At 53.5% G+C, this 19,955-nt stretch overlaps 1 protein-coding gene across 1 annotated transcript in view; it reads right to left on the bottom strand.

Moving 5' to 3' along the window:
* LOC118626480 (protein-arginine deiminase type-2) overlaps nucleotides 1-19,955 on the bottom strand; it is a 44,207-nt gene that overhangs the window by 4,768 nt on the left and 19,484 nt on the right. Inside the window, exons 4-13 of the mRNA XM_036256234.1 lie at nucleotides 19,242-19,303; nucleotides 16,989-17,106; nucleotides 16,141-16,266; nucleotides 9,666-9,844; nucleotides 8,446-8,549; nucleotides 7,372-7,483; nucleotides 6,720-6,827; nucleotides 3,658-3,809; nucleotides 1,752-1,896; nucleotides 988-1,081 (exon numbers count right to left, since the gene is read on the bottom strand). Of these exons, the coding sequence (XP_036112127.1) occupies nucleotides 988-1,081; nucleotides 1,752-1,896; nucleotides 3,658-3,809; nucleotides 6,720-6,827; nucleotides 7,372-7,483; nucleotides 8,446-8,549; nucleotides 9,666-9,844; nucleotides 16,141-16,266; nucleotides 16,989-17,106; nucleotides 19,242-19,303 (1,200 nt within the window). The remainder of the gene's footprint in view (nucleotides 1-987; nucleotides 1,082-1,751; nucleotides 1,897-3,657; nucleotides 3,810-6,719; nucleotides 6,828-7,371; nucleotides 7,484-8,445; nucleotides 8,550-9,665; nucleotides 9,845-16,140; nucleotides 16,267-16,988; nucleotides 17,107-19,241; nucleotides 19,304-19,955) is intronic.

Raw genomic sequence — 19,955 nt, 5'->3', positions numbered from 1 at the left:
GTTTTAACTAAACTGGCCTGATCTGGCCCGGCCAGCGGTCACTACCAGGGACACGGCCTGTGCACATGGAGGGTGGCATGTGTGTAAGGATCAATCAGCCTTAGGAGGCAGATTTCTGGAAGTAGGTAGATGGAGAAACCAACCTGCAAGTGACAAATGGTAATTTGAGAAAAACAAACCGTCATGGCCTGTCCAGCCTGGCTCACTATCTCCACCTGACCCGTGCTCCCTCTTTCTTTCTATGATTAATTGAAGAGCAAACCTCGTCCCCATCTGGGTCTGTCCCAGTTCTGTGGATGTCTCAGTGACGCAGGGAGTTCCTCACTCTGGGACTGACAGTGATGGGGTTGGTTGTCTAGCAGGCCTGTTGGCTCCCACTTTCCTTCCTGTCCCTAAAATTCATCACGTGTAGCTCTCTTTCCCCTGCTCTAAAACAAGCTCCGTGGATGCAGACTGTGCATTGGTTTTGAACCATTTAAGTCTCCTCTGGGTCTGGTGCATTTATTTTTTTATTAAAAATTTTTTTTTTCTTTACTGATTTTTAGAGAGAGAGGAAAGGAGAGGGAGAGAGAGATAGAAACATCGATGAGAGAGAACATCGATTGGCCGCCTCCTGCATGCTCCCCACTGAGGATTTGGCCCACAACCTGGGCATGTGCCCGGACCAGGAATCGAACCAGTGACCTCTTAGTGCATGGGTTGACGTTCAACCACTGAGCCACACCAGCTGGGCACCTGAGGATATTTTTATCCATTGATTTTTTTTTTTTTTTAAGAGGGAGTGAAAGGGAGGGAGAGATTGAGAGAGAAATATTGATGTGAGAGAGACACTTCGATTGGTTGCCTCCTGCATTACCCTGACCAGGCTGGGGGTCAAACCTGCAGCCCAGGCACGTGCCCTTGACCAGGAATCGAACCTGTGACCCTTTGGTCCAAGGGCTGGTGCTCCAACTGCTGAGCCAAACTGGCCAGAGCATGGGCACTCACCTTTAAACATGATGGCCTCCCCATGGCCTTCCTTCTGCTTCTCCCGGAAGAGTTTGTAGCAGGCCGAGGTGCTGGCCATGAGCAACCGAAATTGCTGCAAGAGATTGACCAGGGGGACAGTGTCAGCGGAGGGGAAGTGGCCACGGAGCATGAGGGAGCCCCTGCCCTGTCTCCATATGTTTCAAGCCTCCCCCCGCCAAGTGGCAAAGGCTGCCTGGCAGGGTTTTCTAGTTTCAGAGGAATATTTTTCACCTTTCCTGCTATCGAAATTCCTCCACCTCCAGAGGGGAAGAGCTTCTTCAAATTGCCAAGAGGTCAGATCATTTGTGCAAAAATCTCAGAGTATGAAGTTCCTTTCACTTCAGAAAATGCAAGAACCTCTTTCCAGAGCCCCAGGCCCACACCCATGCTCTCTAGAGCGTTATGTCAAGCCAGTAGCCACGTGTGGTTATTGGACATTTGAACTGTGCCTAGTCTGATCTGAGATGTGCTGTTAAGAGGAAAACATGCACCAGATTTTAAAGACGTATATAAAAAAAGAATACAAAATCTACCATTAATGACTTCAATATTGGTTGTGTGTTGAAATGCTAATATTTGGGATATAATGGGTTAAAAATGTACCTGTGGCAGCGACCACATACAAACCAGCTTCAGCCTACTTCCTTCTTCCACTTCCTCTAGATCCCACCCTCTGTTGGCAAGAGCTGATATCCGAGGGTTCTCCACCATCCTAGTCACTGCAGCCTCCGGAGCCAGCTCACCTTTGTGTCCGGGATGGGGATGAAGGTCATGAACTCGTCCACGTGGCCCACGGTCAGCCAGTCCGAGTAGAGCTCCACGGGCGCCTGCACCTGCTGGGCCTGCAGGAAGTCCCGCACCACCTTGGTCATCCTGCGACCGCCGGACCTGGGGCAGGGTTGGGGAGGAGGCAGCTTTCAGCAGGTTGCCCACCATGCCTGTCTCACCAGAGGGCCTGTAGCCCAGCCTGAATCCAGGGGGGCATCAGCAGAGAGGTCATGGGGAGGAGCCTGAGCTGCAGGCTGAGAGACCCTGCTGCAGGCAGGAAGGTGTTTGAGCCGAAGGGGTAAGGACGCATTAGCTGCAGCCAGGGTCTGTGCAAAGGTCCTGGAGCCTGGTCTTCAGCCCCTGATGATGTCAGTGGGGGTGGGGAGGCCAGCTTCTGTGCTCAGTTGTCCTACCTGAACTGCTGGAGGGGGCTGGGGCACAGGCATGGTTCCAAAATCTGCCCTAGCCTTTGTGCCTCTTTGCTACATTAACTTCTACCTCACTCATTTTTAATCAATTCAAGTGACACCCCCTCCGGGGAACTCTTCCTGACTTCTAGACCCTCCAAGGTCTTCAATCTCTTCACTACCCATGGAATGTAACTGAAGGTCCTTACAGTAGACAAATTCCTCTCCGACCTGGCCCCTGACTGACTCTCCTTCCTCATCTCCTTGGTTCTGTTTGCTGCAGATACCTGCCAAGTTCGTAACCAGCTCAAGGCTTTGCCCTCACTGTTCCTTCTATTTGGAATGTTATTTCCCTCTGATCTGCCTCTTTTTCATCATCCAGCCCTCATTTCCAAAGTTATTTTCTCAAAACCACGAAAGCTAAAGTACCCTGATTTGATCTTCTTCATTGTACTTACTAGCACCCCAAAGTATCTTATTTTCTTGCTTCCATGTTTATTCTCTGTACTTCCCCCACCCCAACAGAAACTCCTCGAGAGCTGGGACTTTGTTTTGCTCACTGCTGTATCCCCAGAGCCTAGAACAATGCGTGGTACCGAGAAGGCCCTCAATAAATATCTGTCTCTAGAATCCCTCCCTGAACTCCCCACGGGGGTCAGGGACCCCTCCTTGGGTTCCTCCGGCTCCCTATCATTCTTTATGTCATTGTACATTCTCCTGTGTCATGTCTGTAATCACCAGTTCCTTGAAGGTGGGGGCTGAGCTTCCTGGCACTTGGAAAATACCTGTTCAATGGACAAGTGGCTATTGCATAGAGAAAGGACAGAAACATGGCCAAGTGGTCACTGACAGTGCCAGTGGCCATCACTAAGAAGGCAGAACATCCCATGTGGCTCAGAGGCACTTGGTGCCCTATTCCTGGCTGGTCCCATATGTGCAGGTTCCTGGCAGCCCTTTTGTTAAGTGAGGACCTATAGTACTCATTATCTCCCCAGCAGCTGCCCTGACCAAGGAAGACTCTGCCTTTCCATTGACTGGTGGGTCATCTGGGGATGGAATGAGGGTGCTGTAGACAGGCCATGGAGCCAGGGACTCGTGCTTTGGGGTAGGGCCACGTGGTCCCATGACTTGTGTATGAGCACCCTCAGGGATTTGCAGGTGTGCTCCCACCCACGCTCTCTTAGCATTCCTTCTCTGGACTCCGTCATCCCTTCCCTCGCTGGTCTATAATCTCATTATATAGCCTTGCATTTTGGGAAGGGAGTTTATGATTCAGTTTTATATTTGATCCTGATTTATGCTAAGATGTATGGGCTGACTTGGTTTTCTTTCCATGAATGTCTGTGTCTTACCAGAGAGTCACAGGAGGGATTAATTCGCCCAGCCTTTCGCTCCAGGTATGAGCAACCCAGCCACTGCGAAAGAGACAGAGCCACCCCGCCCCCGCTGCCCCCAGCCCACCCTGGCGTCTTACAGAGGAAAGCTGCTCCCGATGAGGATCCGGCCCAGGGGGTATGTCTTGCCGTTCACGGTCACTGGGGGACTGACCTCCAGGTTCCCAAAGGAATCAAGGCTGGTGACAGGCTCAAAGAGGGGTTCCCGGCTCACGTAGCCAAAATCTGGGCCCTAGGCAGGGGGCACACACCCATCATTAGTGTCCTGCAGCCAGGGGCCCTCAGCCCCAATGTAGCCACTGTCTGATGGCCACTCTTTGACCAACAATGTTTGGTCTGGCACTGTGGGCACTTAGCCTCTGGGCACATGGTCTTTTTATTCCCACCAAAGAGCAGTGCCTGGCAGGGGGAGGCTGAGTCTCTGAGCACGTTGGTGTGAGTGTGGGTATGAATGTGAGTACACAAGTGTGTGTGTGTGTGTGTATGTGCGCGTGCATGCATGCGTGCACGTGCATCTGGGTTTCTGCATGTGCCTCTATTTCCCAAACACGAAGACTTGGCAGTGACATCTGGATTAGACCTCATTTTGTGCTATGGATGACCCTCTCATCTCTTCATTTCTCCGACCCTCCGTTTCCCCTTCTGTCAAAGGGGTATTGGATTAGGTGACCTGAGGCAAGGTGGTAGATTGTATTATTGTTCCCAGAGACTTGCTCCCCCCTTCTTAGAAAGAGGATTTTGCCTCCTGAGCTACTGCCGTGTGACTTCCGGGTATCTCCCTGAGAAGGAATGTTCTTCCCTGCCCAGTGTCAGACTTGGTCGTATGACTTGCTTTGGCCAATGAAATGTGAGCAGAAGTGACACGGGCCAGTCCAGAGCCGAAGCTGTAAGATCCACTGTGCAAGCCTGTCCACTCTTTCTCCCCTTCTCATTCTAGGAGAGTGGCGTTGTCCAGACTGGGGCTGCTCGTGCAGCCTGGGCTCCAGAAAGAGGAAGGAACAAGGAGGCAGAGCTGCAGACAACCAACCAGTAGTTAACATGGGTGCAAGCAACAGATGGACCTCTGCTACCGTCAGGCATTGAGATTCGGGGGTTGTTCGTTACTGCGGCCTTACCTAGTGAAAGCTCACTGATACACACAGGAATGGCAGATATGTAACATGTGACATGCCAACCTATTCCCAAACAACCATTTTTGTTCCCTGAGCCCAGGTGTAGCCTCAGAATCCTTCTTCTTTTTTAAATCATCACCTGAGGATATTTTTCCATTGATTTTTAGATAGAATGGGAAGGAGGAAGGGAGAGAGAGAAATGTCAATGTGAGAGAGACATATTGATTAGTTGCCTCCCGCATGATACTGACCGGGGCTGGGGATCAAACCTGCAACCGAGGTACATGCCTTTGACTGGAATCGAACCTGTGATCTTTTGGTCCGCAGGCTGATGCTCTAACCTCTGAGCCAAACAGGCTAGGGCCTCAGAATCTCTCTTAGTACAGAGCTCTGTACTAAGTTGGCATAACCCCAGTGGCCCCCAGTTGACATAACCTTGGTGATCTCCTGAATTTTAAGGTTCCTTTTACAATTTTTTTGTTAAAAAAAAAAAGTGGGGACCTTCCTTGGGAACTTTCACTGGGGCCAAGACTAAGCTAGTTTGAAAAAAATTCTCATAAAAAGAAAAATGCGGAGTAGGGCTCTGGCTGGTTTGGCTCAGTGGTTAGAGTGTCATCCTGTGGACCAAAGGGTCTCACGTTCAATTTCTGATCAAGGTAACATACCTGGCTTGCAGATTCGCTCCCTGGCCCTGGTCGGGGGTTGTGCAGGAGGCAACCAACTGATGTGTCTCTCTCACATCGATGTTTCTCTCTCTCCCTCCCTCCCTTCCACTCTAGCTGAAAATCAATGGGGAAAATGTTCTCGGGTGAGGATTAACAACAACTAGAAAATGTGGAGTGGGAAGGGGTGTGGCTTATCCTGGCCCAGCTGAGAGGCTCCAGGGACAGCCGTGGCAGGTGGGGTAGATGGCTGCCGCTTAGCGCTTTCTCGCCCGAGAGCCCCAGATGGCAAGGTCTGATTTGCCGGAGGCTGGGGCAGCTGGGGCTTCACAGCATCACATAGGCGGGCAGGCACATGGCACAGAGCCAGGCTTGGCACAGGCCTCCAGGAACAATGCATCCCAGGGTTTTGGAAGCAGGCCAGCAGAACACTGAAGGCAGGTGGTGACCTGGGGACAGTGAGGGCAGGGTCTGGGAAGCCTCGGTTCTCATGCCTGCAGCGGGCCAGTTTGACGCTATCCCCCACAGTGTTAGAGGAAGTGGACAGTCCTCACCGAGGACAGTATTCAGGGCTGTGGACTGATGACTGTAACAACAGCTAATGATGAGCATTGCAGCAGGTGCAGCATGGATGTCTTTGATCTTCACAACGGTCCTATGAGATGGATACTGTTTCCATCCCCATTTTACAGATGAGCAAGCTGAGGCTTCAGGAGGTTGAATTGCTTGCCCAACGTCACACTGCTGCTAAGGGGTAGAGCAGGGACTCAAGGCCAGGTCCGCCTGACATTCCAGAGCTGTGTGGTCACACCAAGGGCTTCACCATCTCCCCATGATGAGGGGCATAGGTTAGTGAACCTGGCGAGGGGCCACCTCTGAGCAGCCCGCACGTCTTGGGGAGGGCATAAAAGGAAAGTGGAAATGGCTCTAGAACCGGGGCGGGGGGTGGGGGCAGATTGCTTTAAATAAAAACATGCACTGAAAACCACAGGTTTAATGCGTTTTGAAGTTGGAACCATGATTTTTGACAATTGCTTAACTCTAATTTTCCTCTTTGAAACTTACTTTGCTGCAGGTTGGAGGTGGGGCAGTGGCAGAAGTCAGGGCCCTGACCTGCCTTTGTCTTCCACAGTTCTCATTTCTCATTTAACAGAAAACTCTCCATTTTTTGGAAATGCATCAGTTATCAGAGCAGGAAAGGACCTCAGAGGTCACTATTCTAACTGACCCATTTCATAGGCGAGAAAACAGAGGCCCTGGGCAACAGATTAATTTGTCAAGGGTGCTGAAGGTCTCCTGACCACTCTGTCCTGTAGGGTCCCAGGATTGTGCCCCACCCCCACCCCAGGGTGGTCCTCAGCATCTCACCAGGAGCTGCTTCACTGGGAAGTCCTTCAGGTTTCCATCTCGGGGGGAGTCCAGCACCACGGGGAAGCCTTTGTGGGGGGCTTCAATGTAGCCAAACTCGATTTCATCCTGTGGGGGACACGAAGGGAAACCCTCAGGTGAGCCTAGCTGAAAATCAGCACCGCTACTGAGTACCTGCCAGCCTCCCCAATTCTCTTCCTGACAGTGAGTGATGGCCGACAGCGAGTGGTTCTTTTCCTACATATCCTTCCACGCAGTCTCTGCACGTCCCAAGCATGTGTGTATTCATATCAACCCCATTTTATAAAACACAATTGGTAACATTCTGTATACATTTTCCTGCAAGTATCACCTTAACTTGAAGCACATTCTGTATTCATAGATTGGCTTCTTTCTAGCTGTTGTATACTACTCCTATCATATGTATGGTTCCTCTGTCCCCTGTGGAAGGACGTTTGGATTGTTTTACAGGCTTTTGCTGCTTAGGCTGCAGTGAGCTGCCTCATACGTTTGTGTCTCTGAGCACACGTGCATGTATGAGCTGAGAACAGAATTCCCACCCGTGGTGCTGCGGGTGCCGGGGTATTGGTGTTAAGGCAGCTCTTCTTGCCGGAGCCCTGGGTCACGTCCCTCACAGCCTGGGCTTCCTCACCTGGATCCAGCGGTCTCCTCGGTTTATGTACTGGAAGCAGACCTTCAGTTCGCAGTTGGTTTTCTCAACCAGGTTCTTCACCTCCTTCAGGAACAAGTAATTGTCCTTCATGCTGAGACGTTTAGGGAAGAGGGGAAGGCCAGGAGAAAGGGTGAGGAGGGACGAGGGTCAGCCCACTGAGGTGGCAACAGCAGCTGGCACCTCCAGGCTGTGCTAGGTAGGTGAGGCCACATCTGTGTTCCCAGCCACCTTTGCAAAGGCTGCTGGACTCAAGGGCCAAGCACACAAGTGGCGTTTGCCAAGGTCATGAACAAACAATGAGGAGGTGGACTCTCACCCCCACCTGTCCCAAAGCCTTGTCTCTGACTCCCCAGATTTCCAAAGAGGAGCTCTTCTTAGCCTGGAAGCAGGGGATGGGCCAGGACCTCAGGGTCCTCTGGGTGTGGCCAGCGTCCACCTGCAGGTGCTTCTTTCCCCTGCTTCTCCTCTGCTATGGCTGTCTAGCACATGATAGGTGCTCGACTACAAATTGGAAGTCGGGCCGGTGTGGCTCAGTGGTTGAGCGTCGACCCCTGCACCAAGAGGTCGCCGGTTTGATTCCTGGTCAGGGCACATGCCCAGGTTGTGGGCCTGATCCCCAGTGGGGGGGCATGCAGGAGGCGGCCAATCGAGGTTCTCTCTCATCGATGTTTCTATCTCTCTCTCTCCATCTCCATTCCCCTCTTTCTAAAACCAATAAAGGAAAATAAATTTAAAAAAACCTGCTGAATGAACGAGATGAATATCCACTGCATAGGAGGTCCCCAACTCCCCAGTACGGGCCACGAGTGAGAAAACAAACGGTGAACTATTATTTGTAGAGCACAGACTCTGTGTCGAGACCTTGGACGAATCAGCTTCGTCTCATTTAATCCTCACACTGGCTCTGTGATGTTAGCATTCAGAGGACTGAAGACACAGAGAAGCTCAAGGTCACACATCTAGTCAGTGACAGAGCCAGGATCTGAACTCAGGTCTGTCTGCCCCTGAAACCCCTCCGCCACACTGCCCCTGTGCGCCGTGGCCACCGCTTACCAGCACACATACACGGACACGGGAGGCAGGATGTTGGGGGTCATGATCCACGGAGCAATCCGGAATATCACGGTGTCCGTGAAGATGGGTGTCAGCGGAATCTCCTGGGTGTGGGAGAGAAGGGGAGAGAAGTCTCGTCAGGGTACTTTTCGCTCCTGCCTTCCAAGGTGGGCGACACTGATAACCATAGTACACTTATTGAGCACATACTGTGTGCCAGGCCCTGGGGTGTTTTTACACGCACCGATTCATTTCTGCCTTCCCCCGGGGGTAGACACCCTCTAGTCCTTGTTTCACAGACCACGGAAACTGAGCCACAGTCCTACGGAACTCCTGCGTAGCTGCCCAAGGTCACGTGGTTAGTAAGTGGTAGAGCCTGGATTTGAACCCAGTGCCTGGCAGCCGAGCGCACACTTTCTGATCTTACCCCGTCCGAGTTCTCCTCCTGGTCGGCCCCCGAGGTGGCCGAGGCAGCCCTGGGCCTTCTGTTTTCACTCTGGACACCTTGCCCTTTGCTGTGCGTGAGCATTTTAACATTCTCTGGGGGAGTTGTGCTACATCCAGATTGTACGTGGTTTTGAGGGAAGGCTCGGGAACCTTGCCTGGAGCCCGAGGGGAAATGAGATACGATTCCCGGCCCCTTGCAGGAGCGGCTTGGAAAAGTAAGGGAAGCTAGCCCCTGCCTGGGCAGGGAGGACGCGGGCGGGACTGGGGGGCGCTGGCCTTTCCTGCCCAGCCCGCCCTCTGAGTCTGCGGGGCCCGCTGGGGGGCCAGTCTGGGAGACCCTGGTGGCCAGGCTGCTCCAGACACCCCTGGGAGCAGGGGAAGCCCCTCCCCACCGTGCTGTTGGCTGTGCCTGTCCCTTTTCCCACGAACTTGAGGGTGCTTTGTGAATGAGCTCTTACAAGTTCGGATGCTCACAACCACCCAGGAAGTAGGAGCTTTTGTTGGAAACCAAGGCGCAGGGGCACGGTTCACTTGTCCAGTGTCTCATGGGCTTGAACCTGGGCAGTGTGACTCCAGAGCCCGTTCTTATCAGCCTAAGACAGACGCAGCCTCCCCTGAATGCAGATGGTGGGGGCGTGTAGGTCTCCAAGCCTGGGCTCCCCTTTGGTGCTTTGAGGGGAGTGGAGCATAGCGGAGGGTCCTGGGCATGGCCCTCTGGAAGGAGCCCCCTGGCGCCCAGGGGCAGCCCCACGGTGGAGGCCCGGAGCCCTCACCTCGGTCATATACTCCAGCAGGCTGACGTGGATGGAGACCAGGCCTGGGAAGCCGTCGTCGGGGAAACGTAGGCCTTCCACGAAGAACAGCAGCTCCGCAGAGCCGCCCGTGTACTTGACCACGTGGTAGAGCTTCTGCCGGCCCAAGATGTGGATGTAACGCTGGCCGAAGAACGGGTCTGGAGGGAGGAGGACCAGTGTCAGACGCCTGCCCACCAGGGAGAGGGCAGTGGGGCGGGGTCACGCGAGGGCAGAGTCCTTCAGATGAAGAGACAAAAGCACGAGCGGAAATGCTGCCAGAGGGGCCGTGGCCTGGTCCCGGTCCCAGCACTACCGCTGGAGCGGGCGGCCTCTCTGGCTCCCGCTTCCTCGTCCATAAGGGAGCAGACTCTCCCAGGAAAGCACACGTGACGTGATGGCAGAGGGTGACTGAGCAGCGAGTGAAGCCGAGGAAAGATATTACTGTTCCTGTTTCACGGAAGAGGAGACTGAGTCTCAGAAGGGAGACACGGCTTGTTCGAGGTCACATAACCAGTAAGTGGCTGAGCGGGGACTCAAAATCATGTCCAGTTCCGAACCCCAAGCTCCCCTCCCGGTTAGAGAAATAAAACACCAATGGGCCCGTTTGCACCAAAATTCCCCTCCACGCAATGAGAGCTGTTTTGGTGAAGGCCCACGTGTGGGTGGCAGGCCGAACGTCTGGCGGCTGGGAGGGTAGCAGGTTGTCCGGCGCTCCCGCCCCTCGGGAACCTCCCAGGGTTCGCAGTGCTGGTCCTCAGCTGAGAGCAGCCGTCTCCCTCCTCGCAGGCCTTCATTTGTGTCCCTTCTGGGAGTTGTGCCCAGATGCCTCAGAGACCAAGCCAGGGGCTCTGTCTGGAGCTCTGCAGCCCCCGTCCTTCCCCATCACAGCCTTTATAAATGGACATGATCTCAGTGTTTCCTCGTTGGCCCCGAGAAGCTGTCACCCTTGTGGGGCAGAGATGGGTCCAGCCAGTCTGGCACATGGTGCAATAAATGTCTACTGAACCAATGAACCAATGGCTCCCAACCCACTCCCCGCAGGAGAATTTTTAGGCCAATTCAGAGCACAGGTATTGAACTATTACTCTGTGATGAGCATGGGCAAGGGCTTTGGGGGAGACAGAGATGCGACATCTCTGTTTAAGAGCAGGGCTCAGCTGATGAGAGAGAGCAGAGGTGGAAGCATCATAACAGAGCTATGGGGTGAGAGACCCCCCGGGTTACTGGGGTGGGGAGGGCAGGGGGGAGGCAGAGGAGGGCCGTCTTTGAGACGTCCTTGGGGGCAGCAGAGGTGGGGTGCAGTGAGGAGGGGAGATACTTGCACTGGCAAAGGCATGGAGGTAGGACCCTACGCAGTTCCAGAAGGAGCTTCTTTATACCCTGCAGAGCTGGAAGGGCAGAATCAGGCTCAGCTTAGTACCGTTGTCAACAACAACAGTAATGGTTAATGACCAGTTTGCCCAAGGGTTCGAACATGTAACCAGAATAGTCCTGGCACAAACGGAGTGGTTGATGAAAACTTGCAACATGGCCTGGCCGGTGTGGCTCGGTGGATTGAGTGTCGTCCCATGAACTGAGAAGTCTCCATTCGATTCCTGATCAGGGCACATGCCCAGGTTTCAGGCTTAATCCCCAGTAGGGGGCGTGCCGGAGGCAGTAAATCGAAGTTTCTCACATTGATGTTTCTATTTTTCTCTCCCTTCCTCTCTCTCTAAAAATCAATAAAAACATTTTTCAAAAGACCCCAAAACTTCCATAATGAAGGAGGAACCACCGAAGCCAAGGCTGAGGATAGCTCCTCACATAGGCCAATGTGCTCAACCAGACCCTGCTCCTATAGGGTGGGACAAGTGTAGGTTTACAGCTGTTCGTATGGAAAATAAGACAATCTTGAATAAGTAATAACACAAGAATAAACTCAGTGTCTCGTGTGCACACAACTGTGAACCTACGTTTGCATCTCTCACTGAAGGTGGTCACCCGCACGGTTATGGCTTCCACAGTCAGAGAGACCCGGGCTCACATACCACTCTGGCTCTGTAGGCTGTGAAGCCCCAGGGCATTCACTCAACCTCCCCCAGCCTCGGTTTATTCATCTGTTAAGTGGAGGATAGTAATACCTGTGCCACAGGGTCCCTGAAAGATAGAATGACGCAGCATCAGTGACTTTGGTAGCCTTGGTAACCATGGGTAAGATCGGTAACACAGCTGGGACCCGTTGCTGTTACTACTCTGAGAGCCGGTGAATGAGTCGGCACACCCCTTACTGTAAAGCTCATGAACGGAGGCTTGGATGGGCCCAAGAATGAGGCATAAAGGCTCAGGCACTGAATGTCCTAAGGAGCTCATCACGGCCCGGTGCAGAGGGCGAAGCCCCTCTCATCCAGAAATGACAGCACGTGCCCTGTGTCCTGATCACTCAGTAGATCCAGATGGATCTGCATAATTAAAAACTACCCCCTGCCCTGCCGGTGGATGGAGAGGTCCCAGTTCCATTCCTGGTCAGGGCACATGCCCAGGTTGTAGGCTCGATCCCCAGTAGGGGGCATGAAGGAGGCAGCTGATTGATGTTTCTCTCTCATATCAATGTTTCTATCTCTCCCCCTTCCTCTCTCTCTCTAAAAAAAAATTAATAAAAAAATATATTTTTTAAAAAGTTCCAAAGCTTTGGTGGGGGCAGGGGCTCCACCAGGGCCTGGGGAGGACAGGGGCCTGGCCAGGTGAGCTGGGTCATGTGGAAGGACATGATTTTGCCCATCTGGCAGTTTATGTGGGTCTCTGGCAGTTTGAGCCAGCTCCAGGCAGATCAATTCCTTGGCAGAAACAATTCAGTCACTGTCCCAAGGAGACTCCTTCCCTTGTCCCCCATTCCCAGCTGGGTATAGGCCCGCCTGGGCATGGCTAGCTCTCCCTGCAGGAACCAACAATGCCCCTTTATTGAGCGGCCCACACGCCTCGAGCTGGGCCCGCCAGCCACCCTGACCTCTCCTTAGCCCCAGGCACTGGCCTGCCGGGCGCGTGGTATGGTTTGGCACAAGTCTTCTGGTCACTTTGGAGACATTCCACCTCCCAAGGAGACTCCTTAATAGGACAGTGTGATCCACTGTCCTGGTGTGCCCGGACTAAGGGGATTCCCGGGGTAAGGGACTTTCAGTGCTAAACCCAGGAAGGTCCTAGGCAAACAGACAGGCTGGTCCCTGTATCCTTGTAGGAAGAGGTCAGGCCCCAACTCTGGGACCCTGGAGCAGAAGCTGGGGCTGGATCAGAGACACCTGGGTCTTCCTCCCAGCATTGGAGACGTCTGTCTAATGATTATATTAATAGTCATCATAATCCCAACACCTAGAGAGAGTGTTCCCTAGACTGGCTCCCTCCCAGAGTCCCTTGGCCTCCAGTCCTGTCCTCTGCGGTGGACTGAGGTGGGCACTCAAGAAGTTAACATTTTTAAGCTTTAGTTATAGAGTTAATAGGCTTGGTAACTGATGCACATAGAAAGCGATTGTTCCAGGGACTGGAATGCATGACTGGACCTGCCCTGACTGCAGGAGACCTGTAAGCAATTTGACCTTTGTGTCCCAGGAGGACAGCAAGTGACCAAGGCCGTGTCTGGACTATTGTGCCCCAGGGAGAGAATGTCCTCTGCCCAGGAAGCAGATAACGAATCACAGGTCACCAGGGGAAGGGATGCTCGGAAGATCATCGGACGGCAGCTTTTATCTGAGTAACTTTTCTCCCTGAGTGCCAAACCCCTTACCTATACTTTTCTTCTCCTTATAAAAAGGGTCACCTTGAGGTAGATGTAAGGCGGTCTTTTTTTTGTTTGTTTTAAACCTCTCCCAAGGATATTTTTCCATTTATCTTCAGATGCAGTGGGAGAGAGAGAAACATCAATGTGAGAGAGATACATCAACCAGCTGTTTCCACATGACCCTGACGAGGGCTGAGGACCAAACCACAACTGAGGCATGTGCCCTTGACCGCAACTGAACCCCAAACTCTTTGGTCCATGAGCCGATGCTCTAACCACTGAGCCAAACCAGCCAAGGCACAAGATGGTCTTTTTTTAATCCTTACCCGAGGACATTTTTTGCATTTATCTTCAGATAGAGCGGGAGGGAGAGAGGGAGGAAGAGAGAGAGAAACATCAACGTGAGAGAGACACATCGGGTGGTTGCCACCCACATGACCCCAGCCAGGGCCGGGGACAAACTGCAACCAAGGTACGTGCCCTTAGCGGGAACTGAACCCGGGCCTCTCCGGTCCGCGGGTCAACACTCTAACCGCTGAGCCAAACTGGCCAGAGCAAGATGGTCTTTTTAGAGCACATAACCCACTGTCTTCTCACATTGCTGGCCGTCTGAATAAAGTGTCTACCAAGGTTCAATCTTTGTCTCTACTTATTGGTCTGGCAGTGACAGATAGCAGGTGACACATGAAATTCCTGGAACACAACACATTCTCACCCATAGGTGTACTCGGATTCTGACACAACCCCAAAATGTTTGCACAGGAGCAAAGGGAGAAGAGAGAACTCTTTGTCCTGACACCGTGCAATCACCCAGGGTTCAACATTCTGTGGGAAACGCCTATTCTGGGATCATCGCTGCATCAGTCACGCGCCCCCCGCAGGACAGCAGCCAGGATAACACAGGCTGGGGACCTGTGTCCGAAGCGTCCAAAGCGTTTGCACCAGTGATTCCTCTTTTCCTCGTCTGCTCAGGACCCGGCTCAGATGGCAAGTGAGGGGGAGGGACGTGATTACGAGGCCAGACCTCAGTTCACACCCATCAATGCAAAGGACTCCTGAACATCCAGGGGTCACTATGAGCAAAGGGTCACACGGCACGACTCAATGTCATGGTCGAGAAGCCCAGCGGAAGGTCCTGCTTGTGCCCCTCCAGCCCCTGCGGCAGCCCCATCCCCCGTGGCAACCCTGGCCTGGATGGGGGTAAATATCAACACGTCCGGCCCCGGCCCCCTGGGGCTGTGGAGCCTGCCTGACTCTGGGGACTTTCCAACCTGCACGAGGTCGCTGCCTGAGCCCAGGGTGGATCAGAAGGAGGACTGGCTTCAGGTGGCAGCTGTCCATTGCTGTCCTGGCTAAATCGCTCCTTGAGGTGAGGGTCCAGGGCCCCGGTGACCAACTCCTCATGGTGACTGCCTTGGCTGTGGTGGGCTAGTCCAGAGGTGGGCCCCAGAGCTGGGCACCCATGGAAAATTGCAAAGCTAACTATTGCTTAGAGAGCATTTTAACACATAAATCAGATCCTGACAGTCTCTTGCTTAAAGCCCTCTAATGGCTTTCCACTGCCCTCAATAAAGCTAAGCCGTCTCTGCATGCTTGGCCCCTGCCCAGTCCGTTGACTCTGACGCCTGCACACCCCTTCGATCTGGTCTTCCTTCTGCTCCTCCAAGCTGGTTCCGCCCTGTTTTGTACAGACCGTTCTCTATGCTTGGAACTCTCTTCCCTCAGCTCACAAATGGCTGCTTCCTTCTCACTGTTTGGGTTTCCGCTCAAATGCCACCTGCTTAGGCTAGTGGTGCCTTACCTGTACCCGCCAGTCCCTGCTATGTGGTCTGTGTCCTTTCCTCCAATGGTGCTACTTACTATGTCTCCCTCACCAGACCGCCACCTCCCCAGGGCAGGGTGTGGCCTCAGAGTTCACTGAGGGGACCCCAGCGCTGAGAACAGCACCTTGGCACTGAGTCAGAGCAGGTGGCTCCGTGGTGGGAGCATGTCCCCTGCACAGGGGGTCCCAGGACGCCCACCGCATCAGGGGCTCTTTATTTATTTTTATTATTATTATTGTTTTTTAATCCTTACCCGAGGACATTTTTGGCATTTATCTTCAGACAAAGCAGGAGGGAGAGAGGGAGGAAGAGAGAGAGAGAAACATCGATGTGAGAGAGACACATCGATGGGTTGCCACCCACACGACCCCAACCAGGGCCGGGGACAAATTGCAACCGAGGTACATGCCCCTAGCGGGAACCGAACCCGGGACTCTCCGGTCTGCGGGCCAACCCTCCAACCACTGAGCCAAACCGGCCAGGGCCGTGAGGGGCTCTTTACAAGTCAGAGGCAGTTCTCAGACCCAGGAAGTCTCAAAGTCTCAGATGGGCAAAAACACCCGGGGGGGGTGGGGTGCTACATGAACCCGCGTCACCACCGACTCCCTTGAGAGAGGAGAGATCTGGCCCGTGAGGCCTCCTGGCCTCCCAGGACAACGATGCCTGTGACTAGTAACGTAACCAAGTAATCGTGTCTGTTACTCAGAGGTCCAGTCACTCAGAGGCCAGTCCCGCCTCTCTCCAGCACCTGCACCTACCGGGTCACGACTGCGAAGGGGAGGGGCCTGCGGAGCCTTCGAGGGCGCAGCTGGGCCCCAGTGGGGGCAGCTTGGTGAGCACTGAATGGACCAGAACGGCTGGAGGCCTGGGTGGGGTCACTCACTCTCCACGTAGAACACGCCCACTTTGTCCGAGTCCGACATGGAAATGTAGAGGACGATCTCGTATCCCGCGGGGAGGCGGTCCGGGCCCTTGGTCCGCAGGACCATCTGGGACATGTCCTTGAGGTCTGGTGGATGAGGGCATACAGGGAGGTTACAATGAAGAGACTGCAGGCTAGAGTGTCGGCTTACAGATGTAGACTGGGGTTACTTTATGATCAGGACAAAGAGAACCCCACACGTGTGTGTTGGAAACTGTAGAAAAACACCGAAACTGGTCGTCATCTCTAAATCCACAGATGACCAATAACCTTTTGGTAATTTCCTTCTGGTCCTTTTCTATGTATGTGCATCTTCTTTAAAAACATGATTCCAATAAAACTATATTAATAATTTCGTCTTCTGTATTATTTAAAATCCTCACCCGAGGATATTTCTCCATTTATTTTCAGACAGAGTGGGAGGGAGAGAGGGAGGAAGAGAGGGAGGGAGAGAGAGAGAGAGAGAGAGAGAGAGAGAGAGAGAGAGAGAAACATCGATGTGAGGGAGACACATCCATTGGTTGCCTCCTGCACGACCCTGACCAAGGCTGGTGACTGAACCACAACCGAGGCACGTGCCCTTGACCGGAATCAATCCCAAGACTCTGGTCCGTGGACTGATGCTCTAACCGCTGAGCCAAATTGGCCAGGGCTTGTCTTCTGTTTTTAGCAAGAGTGGATATTTGAGTCCACCATCCCCAGGAGACCTGAGGTCACTCCAGCCTCACCCTCAGCCCAGCCCAGGACTTAGCATGAGTGTTCCCATTGTCCCTCCCTACCCACAACCCCAAGTGTGAATCTGCCGGTACCGTCCTTGCTGTAGACCTTCTCGTCCCTGCAGTCCTCCTTGGACAACCAGGGCGTCTCTCGATCACAGTTCACCAGCAGGATGGCCCCCTGGCCCTCGGGGCCCCAGGTCCAGGATGCCTGCATTGGCAGAGAGAGAGGTCAGTCCCCTTTTCTACCTTCCGGCAGATGTTCCCAGCCCCAAACCTCACAGGACACTGAGAGACCCCCAGAAGGAGAATAAAGAGCAGCCACCACCCATTGGGTAGCTGTGACCTGGCAAACTGGAATCCCATGTCTGATGCCAGAGACAGTCTGTGTAGGCACCAAAGGCAAGTTCAGGAGGGGCATGGATGGTGGCAGAGACAGAGACTGGAAGGCGGAGGAGGCATTCATGAGCCTGATGTCTGGTGTGCCTGTGCCTGGGGACCAAGGGCCGCCAGAGAAATGGGCAGACAGACCTTCTAAGACAGGCTCTGAAGCCCCCGGAGGGGCTCAGGGAAGACACCTAGATGGACAGACACCCAACTGTTTGCAGACACTAAGTGCTCCGAATGGGAACTGCAAAGCGATCCATTTTCTACACTGTAGCCAGAGTGGTTTAGAACAAATTCCAGCCAGATCAGGTTTGTTGCTTTCGTCCCTATCAGGGGCTCTCTGCTGACTTAGGATAAAGTCACAGTGGCCTGCAAAGCCCGGGGAGACCTGCCCACCTCTCCGTCTGTTCCCCTCATCCTCCTTCTCGCTCACTCCGCTCCCTGACACTGGCTGCTTGACTGCTCCCCAAAGACACCCAGCTCTCAGGTCTTCGCCTGCACGTGTCCCTCTGCCTGGAACGCTGTCCTGTCGCCCTTGACCTGACCATCGCCACTGTGACTTCAACGTCACAGCAAAAGTGTCCCATTTCTCCGGAAAGGCTTTGTGATTCTCCAGGCCAGAGCAGCTTGCCTGGGTTAACGCTTATGACATTGCACATGTTCTTTTGGGGGTGGATTTAGGATAAACAGTCACCTAAGACACTATTTAATGTGGGTTCTCCCCTCCCACTGGACTGTGGGCTCCCTGAGGGCAGGACCTATGTCCCCAGGGCCTGACCCGGTCTTGGAATATAAAAGATGCTCAACAAATATGTATAAAATGATGTCAAATATGAACTGTCGCTGGCCCCCAGGAGAAAGTCTGGTTAAGCTCAGGCCCAGGAGGACTGTATGACTTCAACAGGCTGCAGAGTCCTAAGCGCGAGGTGGATGCATCAGAGGCTCCCTGGAGTCTATTGTCATGTGGCTTGGTCACCAACACAGCAAATGCATGTGTGAGGCTGACTCAGCTGCCTTGGGAAGGCAGGACCAGGGTAGAGCCCCACAGAGGATGCTGGGAGAAGGCTTCCCCAACAGGCCTGAGGCTCCCTTAGCAGCATGCAGGGAACCTGGGGCCAGCTGCTAGTCCCCAGCTGCTAGTCCCCAGGCTCCTTACTGGCGCATTTATTTAACTGTTTTAAATTATCCATGAATGTATAAATTAAACCGGCCTTTAGATTACTATGGAAACTAATTAGAGGATGTAACAGCAAAACCAACGAGCTTAAACACTGGGTGGAGGCGAAAGTAAGGAGCAGAATGAGGTTGAGAACACAGTGCTGTTTGCAAAGTTAAAGACACACACGCACCGACCAGACCACAGACTTTGCAAGAATGGTAGGAACAGAAAGAGACACAGTAAGCCCATTAAAACGGTCCTTCGTGGGGGAGCAGGCTAGGAATGGGGAATGTGGGATAAAAGAGAATGAGTGAGTGAATGAGTAAACAAATAAAACAGGAGAAGGGTTGCGCATGCAACACTAAAGATCACGTGTCCTGAACAGGGGGGTGGGTAAGGCAGCCCTTCTGCTTCTGGTGGTCTCTCCCACTCAGATTTAAAAGAGAAAGAAAAAGAAAAAAAAAAGGGGTGTGTGTGCAAATAATAACAGCAAATACTTTGGCGGCACTTCGTCTGTGGCAGGACATTTATTTTTTCCAACAGGTCTATGAACTGGGGTCCCCATCCTGCGGGTGGGGAAACTGAGACTTGGCGACCTGCTTTGTAGTGGTTCCCCTGCGGAGCTTGGCTCCTCTGTGGGCTGACACGGGCACTGAGGGTCTGAAGACCTGTCTGGGGGCTCAGTCTCCTCCTCTGGGCTGAGCTGCCTGTGCTGCCGGGACGACCCTGGCTGTTCTCAGGACCCAGCCTGGGGCTCTGCCCTGGCAGCCCCCCGTTAGTCTGCCCTGGGAGCTAGGTACCTTTTTCGGATTGTTCTTCTCGATCACGCCGTCCCGATCCGCATCCACATCCAGGGAGATCTCTGGGGACAGACACACAGGGGAGAGCTTGAGCCTGCCAGATGGGAGGTGGGGGGCAGGGCAAGAGGAAGACCTGTGGGATTAGGGTGTGGCTCACCCTCTGCTTGGTCCTCGGGAGGAGAAGGCCTTGCTGAGGTCATCTCATCCCCCCCCCCCCCCGCCTCAACACCCCACTGCCTGATGAGAACACGGGCAGAGGCTGCAGACCGAGGTGCTGTCAGTTAGGTCTGGATCGCCCACCACTTCCTGGGTCCTCAGTCAATGCTGGGTGGTGGGTGAGATGAGCTCACTGTACAGATCTGGGGCTCTTGGTTCAGAGAGGCCGAATGCCTGCCCAGGGTCACACAGCTGGCATTTGCGGAACCGGGGCACATACTGTGGTTGGAGCTCTTATTTTGAAAACTGTCCTAGGCCCCCACTGCCTTTCCCAGCCTGTCCAGGGCATGTGTACACATGCGTGTTTGAGCATGTGTCTCTCTCCCAGAATCCTCAGTGGTCTAGATCCCACCTCTAGTGTCCGAGGGTTTTACTTTGGGTAGGAAACTGGGTCTCCAGCCCCTCTCGATCTGAGTGTGCCCACGAGGCCAGGCTGTCAGACAGAGGACCCAGGGTGGGGTCCCTGTTTATGCTTTCTCTTGAAGAAGGGACCTTTGG

The sequence above is a fragment of the Molossus molossus genome, unplaced genomic scaffold (assembly GCF_014108415.1).
Source record: "Molossus molossus isolate mMolMol1 unplaced genomic scaffold, mMolMol1.p scaffold_m16_p_12, whole genome shotgun sequence".
Classification (NCBI taxonomy): domain Eukaryota; kingdom Metazoa; phylum Chordata; class Mammalia; order Chiroptera; family Molossidae; genus Molossus; species Molossus molossus.
The sequence above is the reverse complement of the archived record's forward strand: the minus strand, read 5'-3'. Positions and strand labels throughout refer to the sequence as shown.